The 12,803-nt window shown below is 42.8% G+C and overlaps 1 protein-coding gene across 7 annotated transcripts in view; it reads right to left on the reverse strand.

The window, feature by feature from the left end:
- The window catches only part of nompA (no mechanoreceptor potential A), a 54,115-nt gene that overhangs the window by 9,892 nt on the left and 31,420 nt on the right, over positions 1-12,803 (reverse strand). For 4 of the 7 annotated variants that reach the window (XM_022839703.2, XM_022839707.2, XM_022839701.2 and 1 more), the window contains exons 6-15: positions 12,517-12,665; positions 10,313-10,712; positions 8,809-8,963; positions 7,910-8,078; positions 7,329-7,555; positions 5,327-5,654; positions 4,112-4,278; positions 2,799-2,892; positions 1,184-1,419; positions 819-1,025 (exon numbers count right to left, since the gene is read on the reverse strand). In XM_022839703.2, the coding sequence (XP_022695438.1) occupies positions 819-1,025; positions 1,184-1,419; positions 2,799-2,892; positions 4,112-4,278; positions 5,327-5,654; positions 7,329-7,555; positions 7,910-8,078; positions 8,809-8,963; positions 10,313-10,712; positions 12,517-12,665 (2,132 nt within the window). The remainder of the gene's footprint in view (positions 1-818; positions 1,026-1,183; positions 1,420-2,798; positions 2,893-4,111; positions 4,279-5,326; positions 5,655-7,328; positions 7,556-7,909; positions 8,079-8,808; positions 8,964-10,312; positions 10,713-12,516; positions 12,666-12,803) is intronic. The other 3 variants (XM_022839708.2, XM_022839706.2, XM_022839705.2) reach the window with 2 other exon arrangements.

Here is a 12,803-nt window from a genome sequence, read left to right on the forward strand (position 1 = left end):
CACGCCCACGCACACGCATGAGAGGCATGCACTCCTAGGCGTCTCTTCCATTCAGCGTACAGCTCAAAAGACTACGGCCCGCTTTACCCTAACGCGCATAGCCGTTGTAGATCATATCGGCCGAGGACTAGGAACTGACATTCGTGCTGGATTCCAATGCACGAACGGGGAAGAAGGGTATCGAAAAGTATTTATAGAGACACCCTGCCTGGGGGCAATGCTACAAATGGAGGAAGGGTAGAGTTGCGCTCAACCAATGATTGGAGAAACGCCATAACGAGTAACGAAAGTATATGATGATAGGGCAAAGGAAAGAAAGTGGCCGTAGCTAACATCAATTTGTCGTTTGTGTATTGCAAATTGATGCATCGAAACAATCCGGTGTCAACGTTAAGTGCGATGCTGACCGAAAACGAAACAGCACACACTAGGCCCGGGCAGGCATTTCGTAGAAACGTTAGAAGAAAGTACGAAAATCATAGAAGCGACAAAATTGAAAGTTCGTATGATGTAAAAAAACGAATGTAGAGATTAGCAATTATACGGACTTGACTTGTGATGCACAAAATCTTATATAAAACATCCAAAAGTAGACATCTACTTTAATGAAATTCGCATGGCAACTACAAATTGCCAAAGAAAATCAATAGACTTTTGTTTGAAATGAAACCTTTGTAAATATGGTTAGGGCAATTTTTTTACATGAAGGTCTACAATGAATCAGTGAATCAACGTGCCACGCCAGACTAGAATAACGTTATCGTTTGTACCTGTATGAAAAGGGAGCAAAAAGTCCTATTGATTGAAGTATATTATACCTGCAACAGGCTGTTGCTTCTCTCTATTCTTGGTGTTTGCTTTAGGGATGTCGGATCGAGACAGGTAGACGGTAAGCAGTTCGTGAACCTCTTCAGCATCTGTAGATGGTATTGCTGTGGTGGACTCGTGTGGTACTTCAGTCGTTGTTAGGTTCATTGCCTCTGTCTGAGTCGGCGGAAATGCTTCTGGATGCGTTATATTTACATCTAAACAGAAATTTGAAGGTTCCCATTTTAATTGTCAGCTGTATCCGCGCACTTCTATGTCTAATATCGCAAATATCGTTTAGATCGTCTTTCGAGCAGGAAAGCTGTTAAGTGCTCTAATATTTATAGTTTTTAAAAATGGCCAAGTCTGCACGTACCCACAATACTAATCGTATTGTTAGTGTCTCGCTTTCGGCGTCCCCACGACGGGAATGTACCAGGCCTGCCGCGGTCTGTGCAAATAGCTGGCTCACATGGTCCTCGGCATGTACGAACAGTGGCTTGGAATACGAGCAGATTTGAATCGGGAATCTTAAATGCATAGAATTCAGCCTCGAGAGCACCGTCAGGCGCTTTGTGTAGCTCTGGGAAAACGTATAGATCTACAGGACATCTGTAAAAATCCAGACGCAGGTGTGACACGTGTTACACTCACCAGCAATATGCGGATTTACAAACAAAGCATTAAAAGAAATGATATGGCGGCGTAATCTTCAAACGTTGGTACTATGTCCGCGAAGAGAAGCAGAATGAGCTGTCTGATGTCCAGTTTCAGGCTAATGAATTATGGGCTGCGAGGAGGGTTATCAGGATTAATAACTAAATCTATCACATCGTGGCAAATGCAGAAGAGGCGCCTAATCGACACGTATGTTAATTCATTACGCTTCACTCCATTCAGTTGTATCAGTGTGCACTTATGCGACTGAATGTAACGTCTTGAATGACGAACTTGGCCCATGATTAGAAGCAGTCTGCCAAAAAAACAATGCATATTAGCTACCGGGGCGCCTGATTAAGATCAAAGCACAAAGAAGAAAAGCGGCCATAATTATAGAAGTATTTTTCTATAGTTTTTCTTTTCTCTTTGCGCTTGCGGCCGGCCGCTGGTAGCGTCGCTACTCGGCGTAGGTCTTGCTCTGCGAGTGTCGGTCTGTCCCTTCTGCTGACATCCCGCAAAAGTGAAAATGTCTATTTCTTTGATCTGTGGTGGTTGGGAGGTACTAGTGGCGTTTGCCCCTACAGTGTAATCGGAAAATGTTATGCATTGCTGCTTATCGGCTGGCGCGGCAAAGCGTCAGATCAAGTCGTTGGTATAAGAGGCCAAGCGGTAACGATAACGAAAGGCGGAAGAGCTACACGCACTGGTAGGGCTATCGGCGTGAGGCTTCGTTTGCGAGGTGCATCAGTCGTCTGCCGTTGCAGTTGTAGCCGCTCTCACCGCTGCTCGGGTCGTTTCTTGCTGTTTGGCGTCACCGTTTTCGTACGGAGCCGAGCTGCACCCAGAATAGCATGTCGCAAAGGCTGAGGAGCGAGTGACATGTAGCTCCCGCCGCTTCCAACATATTGGCTTTTTTTTCTTTCGAATTTTAAACTGGAGGCTAGGAAGATGAAAGGCGACAGCAAGCTAAAAAGAAGAACGAAGAAGCTAGCTTTGTCCGACTTTGTGGCTTAGCAGGACTAGATAACTCCGATAGTGACTTTTGAAGCCTGCTAAAATATACATGAAAGCTATACATATAAAAATTACTAGAGTTTGTAGCGGGTGGAGGCCACAAAGCTTGCACATGGGCCTATCTTAATTAAAAATTATGTTGTGAATTGAATGAACATAGTTGGTATGAAGACACACTAATACATTATAACACAATCGAACAAATGATAGTATGCTTCCTGCGGCCTGAAAGACAGCTATATTGAAATATAAATAACATATGAGACTACGCATAGTTGGGTATCGAAGCAGCGACGTATTTCTTGTTGCGTACGTACCCTCGTGAGTCGATGAGATGGACTTGTCGTCCAGAATACGGGTCTTTTGCTATCACATTCGTCGCGAATATGTCGTTGTAGAAGTCAAATTGATCTGTAAACATTGCAGAGAAAATCGGCTAGGTTCAGTTCACGTTTGATTCAAAGACGAAGAGCTATTGGTGTTTACATTTACGCCGTGGGGATCGGCTCTGCCATTCGTTACCCCTTTGCTATTGCAATAAAAATTGTTTCCACCGCTGCTTCCCTCCCTGACAAGTCAAAGTGCGACTAAATACATGATGCGTTGGGAGGTGTCGGTCTTGAGCCCGGTGCCCCGTTGACTAAATGATATCCTCACTCAGGAGCCTCGTAACTGTTCAACATCAGCAGATGTCGTCCTGCTGATGTCGGTCTATTACATTAACCTAGCGTGCTGTGGCGCCATCGCCCGCCATTCGCAAATGGGACGCGACACGTACTGAGGTGATAAACAGACACAAGCTCATACATGGCGACAGAGCACCGTCGATGCAAGGCGATTAATAAGTGAAAATGTATGGTTCATGCAAGCCCCGTTTCTCGTCGCAGCTACACCGACCCACTTTAATCGCGTTTAATTATCCATTTTTTTGTTATTGTTGTTTTTACAAGTGTTCGAAGTTCTCATACAGACTTCCTTCTGCTTAATGTAGAACGACACGTTTAGTAACCCAACAATGAACATGGGCCCAGGTTTTTAAATCAGGTTAACATAAGCAATACAATTACAATACAAGTACAAACCGTATGCAACATAAATGTAGGACAAGAGCTTGCGTTACGTAATGCATGATAGGAGTGGCAATGAAATAGCATCGTGTTGATTTTCAGAGGTAATTCTGCTAACTTTTGTATTATACGTGGTAATACATGTGGCAGTAAGGAAACATTCTATTGCGCAAGTCTATAGGATATCAGAAAGACCGTTGATAGTCTGGACGCGGCGAACATAGCGCATAGGACTAAGTGTCTGTATTTGGTCGCTCGGCAATACAGCAAGGTACATTGGGCGTCCAGTAAGGCCAGATATACGGAGTGGTATTTAGGCAACGGACTGTCAACGTGGGTTGACCTCAGTCACGATGTCTAAGTTGAGATAGCTAGAATTCACTTGAATCCGCTGTATCGAAAAGTTCGATTCGGCTACAAGATGGCGTGAGTCAAAATTTACATTCACATATTCATTTTGTTGAATTGTTTTCGCATATGTAATTTATTCTTATAAAGGCTGAGGTTCGAATAAACTAAATTTAAATTTAAATACTGATATTTCTCTGGATGTTAAAACGTACATTTTCCTCGCGCCTCCAATCGGAAGGTAAGGAGATCTCCAACAGCAATTGTGGTAGTTGGAGTACCTCGGTAAAGAATACGCAACTGGACGTTGGATGTCAAGATGTTTTGAGCTGGCAAATGCTCAATCTGAGTGGGGTATCTCCTGAAAGATTTCGATGAAGGCCTGTGAAGCAAGGTTAGCGTGCTCTGTTCTTGAGGCTTAACTCTGCCCGCGGATCGTTCTTTAGCCCCGCTGACATAAAACAAGTGTGAGCCAAGACCTCCCGGCTGATTTAAAGCCGTTTAGTGCCGTTAGAAAAACAGACGAAGAGAAAAACAATAAGTCACCTGGATAAAGGAGAGCGAAATCAGGATGGGCATCCACGAACTCCTTGAAAGGAAAGATGTTATTTTCCCTTCCAGCAATTTTTCGTGCCCGCACAATTGTTGGAACCTATTCAGTATCAGGTGTCATGCAACAATTCCTTCCAATCAATAGGTTCATGTGTAAAATATGATGATGAAACCCATTCATCATCTTATTTTTCAAGTAGATTAGCAATCTGGTGCGTGCTGTCACCCTTACCGATACAGGATGTCCAAGATTGTAGTAGCTTCTTAATGTGTCATAGGTAAGCTTTTTAACCAACGTTAAATAATCTTTCAACATACAGTTATTCTTGAACATCCTGTATGTATTTCTTATATTCTCTATATATAGCACAGTACATCATAGGTTTATATACATATACATATGGACATAAAGGGTCAAGGGCACATACGAGAATTCAGAAAGTAGGTTTACAGTTGACATAGGCATTGGGAAAAAAAGGGTATATGCGCAAATCATTTCCAAACGAATTTTTTGCAGTGTTGATGGTAAAAGTTTCAGATATATGGACTTCGAAGCTATCAGAATGCGCACGTCTAGTCCTTCTCGCATTTGCACGCGAAGATATAAACATGTTGTAGATAACAGCAAAAACAGCTACTGATAAAACTCATGCTGTCAAGGATTGACCTCACTGATGCCACATATAGAACAATATGAATTAAATCAGACCAATAAACCTTAAGCGGCTCAAATTTTCAGTGGTAAGCAGATGTGTACTAGTAGCGCATAGCAGAAACAGTAGCGAACTTTCCATTGTTTTTCCCAGGTTTTCTTGTAAAGAACGTCCACAGGCTACCTACATTTATTCTGGTGCTATCCAGCCTCCACTGAAACTCACCCCTCGACCCGTGTGTCGAGATAATTGGACGTGACCACCGCTTCGCCGGGTCCCGAAAGGAAGCACGTCAGGTTGTACTTTTTATCGCGAGAGGTTTGTACATAGTCATTAAATTGCACCACGACTATATTGGTCATGACGTCTCCGTATTGCTGAGTTCCGCAGCGAGGAAATCCGTTGGCGCGTGAGATGCGCAGGACATTGACGCTACCGCCATTGCCGTCATAGAAGCACGAGTCATAAAATCCGTATGTGTAGATTCGGCCGTAGAAACCCTCAACAGTTCGAAGGGTGAACTCCATTCCGTCTGGGGTACACGACTGGCTCACTGAGCAAAGGACACAAAAAAGACAACGCGATGCACACAGTCACGATATGAATCAAATGGAAGCTTGTTTTGTTTTGTTTTCATTAATTTGCCGTGTTGCATGAAAGGCCATGTTAATTCAGTCGATTTTCCAATATTTTCAGTACTCGTAGCGGTAAATTACGTAGCACGGTGCCACGAAACGAATTCAAATGAGTCTTGTCTGTGTTCTGCAGAACAATTTAATGTTCGATGCCAAGAATCCCCTTGTTACTAACTGACGCATAATAGATAATAGTTTTTCCTTCTGGGGATCCATTTCTGAACAACGCTATGCATATGTCAGCAGATGAACTTCTTACTCAAATATAGGACACATTTATAGGCCTTTAGGCCCCGCCTATTTTAACAGCTGCTGCTAATGATTTTTCGAAACGCTTCGAGAGAGCTGAACATGTAGCGATAATATTCAATGCCTTTTTGCCTATTTAACTGTTACCTGTTGAAAACAATGTAATTACGAATAAACCGATGCGTTTCTTCTAGTTGATATTAGCCATTTTAAACAAGTTCACCATATTTTTGGCTGACAGTGTCCTTCTAGCCTTTTAAGCAGTTAAATAAAAATTCGGGCCTTTAAGCAAAATACAATAACTTGGAAAACTACTGATTTTCCAGTGATCGATAGTCCTAATGAGAACAGGAGTAATCCGTGTTAGGTATTGCAGTACGCAAGCGGTTACGACTATAATATGAATAAAATCATAGCATTTCCATATCGTAATACCGTAAAGGCTTTGCGTTAAACGGACAGGAGCAATAACCCTAGTCTTACATAAGTTCCCTATGAAAAGCTGATGGCAAATGATCGTGTTGGGAACCGTTCTATTTCTGGCGATATTCATGGCGTGTGTTGGAACGTCTAATGGTAATTTTCGTCTATCTAAAACAAAGTATGTAATAAATGTAGCAGATTTTTTTAAACCGCTCACGTTCTATGCATGAGCATTGGCGACCGCACGCCGATAAGGGCTATAAACAGGTAAAAGTAACACTAATAATAATGGTAGTCAGCGTTGCCAGTTCTATAGATACGCATATTTGTTGAATAAGGAACAAAGCTATTATCTCCTACGACTAAAGAAAATGTTATATAACAGAATCTATTTACTTGAAAGGCTAGAAAGGAGCGGTCTTGCGCAAGATTAAACATTGCGAGCACGGGTGTTCTATTCATTCAGTTCAGTAGGCGTCACAATACATAAACATATAAACTTTCCCTAGCTCTTTTGATTTCGTCGAGAAACTACCGTCGCTAGAATTTTCGTTGTCAATATTGACAAGGCAACGCTGCGCGTTAGACCCCCTCACAGCTTGACTTATATTAAATGGGGCAATATATTGAATAAGCCAGTCAATCTAGCTTTCGATGGTTCCTTGCGTAGAAGATTTTGCTCGACCTTGTCCATATCGATCACTGATTATTTATTGTGAGTAGGCAAATAGGCAGAGGATAATGTGGCTGGCAAGATGAAGGCGATATTAATGCATCAGGTCCGTTTCATTTAGGAGACTGCAAACTTCATCATTATAATAATCAGTTTAACTATATACATATATATATGACGTAGCAAACGAAGTTTGATAGCAAAATGGCGTGAGTTCTTAGAGGAACAATCATTGTTTACAACTCACCATCAAGGCAATCACCTCCTCCGCCCGTTCCGAGATCGTCTCTTTCGAAATAGTCGAAATTTGTGTTGGGGTCAAAATGTGAGGGGTTAGAAAGTTGCAACTGGCGAGAATCAAAGTCGGAGAGTTCGCAATTTTCCGATGAATAGCTTGTGGCTAGTTGCGAACGCAGTGTGGCCGGCGGTGATGAACCGGCACTTGTTGTTGAACTTCCAGAAGGCGAAGCGACTCTGAAAACGTAAACGGTTTCAACTTAATGTACCAGTTTCCTCTAATTAAGCTGCCAAAACTGGATTGGGACGATTATGTTGAGAGTTTATTGTGACCATGTTAGCGGCTTAAAAATAACTCGAACTTAAGTATTGTCTCATTATACTAAGTGATGCCCTAAGGCCAAGCTGAAGCTAACAAAGTTAATGCTTCTCTGCCAAATGCGTTTACAGAAGACCATGCGTTTTAATGTTAATTTTGTCGGAAATAAAATTGTGTTTCATCTATCGTTCGTAGCATTATTACCATAAATAGTTTAACTTATTCCCATCTATTCCCTAATTAGCAGATTGGCCTACTGTAAGAGAACCCACCTGTAATTAAACGACCTGCACTGAATGTCACGAGCCTCTGCGCAGGCCGCCTCACAGTCATCCAGACGCTCGACTCGCAGAGCGCGCCGTATGTAGAAACTTCGTAAACGTGTGCCGTATCCGACGCGGCGGAAGGCGGCGATGGATGGACGGCAACGTTCTCCATAACCTAATTTATGAGACCATAGAAAAACATCTATAAAATAAACCGTCTCATTGTGAAGCGCATGTTATAAACGGCTTCCTTTTTTCTATCTTCAACAAGACCCCTGTGGTCAAACTATGCAAGTTCATGTTTGATGTTTTTGAAAAAATTATTTTCCAAATTTTCTATTTGTACACTTGATGGGTTCACAGATTTCCAGTTGCTCAGATTTAACAAAACGGGCGCATGTTTCTTAATCACTGAAAAGATGAGATCTTTTTCATTCGTTTCTGAATCTATTCATGATATACTCTAACATATCAAGCATTCCTAATCAACACCTTTCCTTTTCCATAAAATACGGTTTTACATGGTGCCCAATTATGTGGGGCGCGCAAAGGCATAAGTTAGACCCAACTCACTGTTTACCGCCTACTCAATGAAGGTAAACGAAGCGTAAAGAGCTCAGCACGAAACGATCGTACTCGCAATGTCATAACGTAAACAAACCCTAATTCACTAACTCTCGTTGAAAGACCAAGCTACTTCATATAGTCATCGACTCATTCGTGCTTATGTAGCTTTGTATGATACGGCGTACACTGCTCGTCCCTCTTAAGGTTGTGTGCCTGTGCGTGTGTGTCTGTACTCAGGCTACTACGCTGTTACGTACGTCTCTGGGTGCACCTGTATCGTTGTCTACTGGTATGTGTAGCAGGATGTGAGTGCGTCTTCGTTTTGGTACGCTACCTACCTCCGGGAGGGAAGGGTGGATGAGGTGGTCCGAAGGGGGTATTGTACGGTGGGGTCCAGCCGGAACTACTTCCTCCGATGTAGCTCCCGCTCCCTCCATAACCTGTTGAAGAGGGCACTGGTAGGTTGCTAGGAGACGCGGTCCTCCCATGGATTCTACGCATCACGACCCGGCGAACCCATAGGCAAACGAACAGAACCCAAATCGGTAGTTGTCGGCAAGAGAAGGAAAACAGTGGAGTAGCAGCGGGACATGGGCGCAGTAAGCAACCGTCAAGTAGACAGAAGGGGTGAAAACATTATATGTCAGGCCGTTGTCGACAGCGGTAACAGATCAGCACGGCGCAGCGATAAACAGGCACCAATACGGGCAGACGAGCGATGAAAAAGCCGCGAAAAGTAGCCGCAAAAACGAGAGGGGTTAAGAAAAAAAAAAAACATAAAAGAGAAAGCTTGTGGTGCGAAAATAAGTACAGCTTAGAGCAGCTCTACGCCTTTTGTTTCAGGACCTTGAAGAATTCGACCAAAAGGGATACGTGGAAAAACAAAAACAGCTGATGACGATGACAACTAACACTATTGTTATGGCAAGCGCTATATAGAAGAAAAGAAGTAGGTGGAAGATATAATAATAAATGAGCAACTAGTTAACCTACTCTATGTTTACCAGGTCGCGAACACGCGGATGCAATAAAGTTCAATGTTGTTTTTTTGATAGCTCGTTTCCTGCTCGTTCCCAATACTTTTCGCCCATCTAGGAGGATTTACAAACTTCCAATAGGAAAATAAAGAACGAGACCTGTAAAAGCTCTTAGCGTACCTTCAAGGACGACATAACTGATTGTGAATACGAATTGCCTATACAGACTAGAAGTGTCTTTTGCGAAAGCTTTTACTAACTTGCGATTGTAAAGTAAAGCGACGTGAATCATTTGTTGTTTTTATCGTGAATTCTTTCGAGATCTTTTTGAAATAGTCTACTTTTTATCGGCGATAGATTAGAAGGCCGTCAATTATGAAAGGCCAATTGTCAAAGTGAAAGAAGCCTTCTATTTTAACTGAATGGCGAAGTTCCGGAAAAAAAGATCTTTTAGAGGCATCTTGTTTACTTATTTAAGTAAAGTTTGTGATCGTGAGGTATACATACATCTCTACCATAATCTTAGTCTAAATGATTTTGTTAATAATAACCACAATATGTATTTACCGAGAATAGCAACTACAAGATCTATATATACATTTGCTAAACCAGATATCAACTTTAGCCCGTTTCATACGCAAAACTAAACGCATAAAGAACATATACTGTAATGTTATATTTTAACATATATTGTAGTAAAATTGATTCGTTTAGAACTTCCACTATTTCATAAAGCCATCACTGTTAACCACTTCACTAATGTATTAGTTGAAAAGGTCCGATTGTGCAGTGAGGATAAAAATTCATGTTTTTCTCCTAAATTATTACACTATCTCCTTGCAAATTATATGTTAATCACACTTACCCGAATTTAGCCGCGTACAGATCACTCCATCCGCCTCCCCAAGGTGGATAGTTGAACGAGCGATGACTTGGCGTCCCAACGTAGCCGCCCGACCCGCGCCAGCCTGGATCGTAGCCACCCGATCCGCCATAACCCCCACCAACGTAACCGGCTCCATAGCCTCCATACGGGGGTTGCGTTGCAATGGGTGGACCCCAGCCCCCACCGCTGAACCCGTCACGCCTTTGCGGGTACGGGCCGTCAATAAAGTTCTGAGAAATCGGTGGATGGCCAGGATGGTACGAGGGCTGGTGGAACGATGGGGGGTACGGAGGTAGCGTCTGGCCGTAGGGAGGACTCCACGTGTGGTGGTGATGTGAAGACCCGTGCGCCGTATTGTGGCTGCGATCTGTAAACCCGTCTGGGTCCGTTGTACATCGACTTTGCTTAGTTGGCAGAGCGGGGCGGGTTAGATAGGCAGCCCACGCCAAGGAAGCACAGCCGAAACGAAGTACCAGAAAAAGGATGGTAGTATAGAACAAAAAGAACGAGTGGAGAAACGCGGCGAAAACACAAACAATCTTGCAGGTAACAGGTGCAATTACAACTTTAGCACCTAGAGCTAGGGCAATTTTCTAATTTTTTGGCTAAACTCTAATGGCTACGTCCGAAACTTCCTATCCCTTCATTCAACTGACCACAGAACACTGACTAAATGCTTTCGAGTAGTAGGATAATAGAGGCTCGATCTTTCAGAATCGACTCGTTCAGTGGGAAGGAACGGGGTTCGCACAACAGCGGAAATCTATTGACCTCACCCTTAATAACATCACTTTTGTCTCATTCTAGTAGCGATGGGTGCCTGTTCCGCCTTGCGTGATCGGCCACTTGCGTAGAAAAGAGAGAAGATCCCAGAACTCACGAAGGCCACCCACTCCTAGTAGACATTCCAAACGATAGATAGAGAAAGTAAGCGTGACCAAAGCAGGTTTATAAAAGGGTTTCAGATACAGACAGTTGGATACTGTTCGTTGGATGGAAGCTCAAAACAGAAAAGAACCAATCGAACATTGACAAACGGGTAGAAGGCACAATAGTAAACAGTGACAGCTACAGAAGACGATATAGAAGCGGCCGTAAGATAATAGGCAATGTACTTGAAGATAGCGCAGGAAAAGCGCATCGCGCATTATAAGAAGAAATGGCAGTAAAAAAACAAAAAGACGAAACGCTGCAATATGCGTACCCAATAAAGATACCGGAAAAGGAATCAGGTACGAAATCTGAAGAGATTTGAGGAATGAAGGACATTCAAGACGTATGTGATAATCGTTATTCAAGAGACCAATGCTGGTCTTCGTGCGCGACTCAATCCAACAACAAAATAAAAAGGAAAAAAAGGACGCACAATGTAGACATCAATGTAGAAACTGAGATGATGCAGTGAATAGGACACAGCCTGAAAGCTGTCCCGGTTTAATATGGCTTCCGAATTGTACGTTTCCGGTTTCATCCGTTGTATTCCTCTACTTTGTTTTTCTCAATTCTGTCTCTAAAACAAGTTGAACCCATGACTTCTACCGGAGCGACAACGCATAGACCCGCCCCCATGTTGCAGTGTAAAGTAAACGTGGGAGAAATAGAAAGTGGGTTGAATTTGGCGCACAGGACGAGAAGATTCACAAAATCGATAAACACTAGCATGCGCCGTGAAGTATCTTCTATTATTGTATTTGTGAGCTACTAGGTTTGTACAGCATGGATAACTGTATACGCTCATAGGAGTGTCTAATATAATAAGCGAGAATGAGAGACAGAAAATAAAAAAACAGGGAAAGAAATGGAAAGCTAGAGTTAGCTAACATCGTCCACACCTTGACAATTGCTTCATACGGCAATTATGAGCGTGGGGCACGTGCGTGCAATCTCGTTAATATGAGCCGAGCAAAAATAACTCGGAAAGTTAGAATGACTCGTCCTAACGTTGTTAAGACCCCTCTATGGATATATGTGACAGTAGGAGTTGAAGTCATATATTGCATACATACTGCGTAGTAGGCTTGTTAGCAGCCATCGACTGTCAAACGGAACTGATCAAGTGCGAAAGTGGATACTGAGAGGCAAAACAGAGCGTGTGGGCATGTGCTATGGGGCGTTTGAAAGTGCTCGTGTTTGTGCAATGGTATATGATCTCGAAGAATGAAAAATAACATAAATCAGCCTACCTTTCTCACTGGCACCGCAAAGCACGCGATACAGGTCTCCTGAGCTAGGTTTAAGTGGCTTGCTAACACTCTCGCCACCTTCGGTGAAGTCAAGTGGATCTTCATCGTACAGAGTACACAGGCGAAGTTTGTCTTCATAGAGAAATGATCTGGTGTAATGAGATATAGAGAAATAAACGGGACAATTAACCAGCATATGGGTTATACCTGATTGAAACCACTCAAAAATGCCTTCAGGCGCATTAACGCTCTCCTCAACCTTTCTTTGTAGTGCTGCTTCTCAGCTA

The sequence above is a fragment of the Varroa jacobsoni genome, unplaced genomic scaffold, assembly GCF_002532875.2.
Source record: "Varroa jacobsoni isolate VJ856 unplaced genomic scaffold, vjacob_1.0 scaffold_821, whole genome shotgun sequence".
Taxonomy (NCBI): Eukaryota; Metazoa; Arthropoda; class Arachnida; order Mesostigmata; family Varroidae; genus Varroa; species Varroa jacobsoni.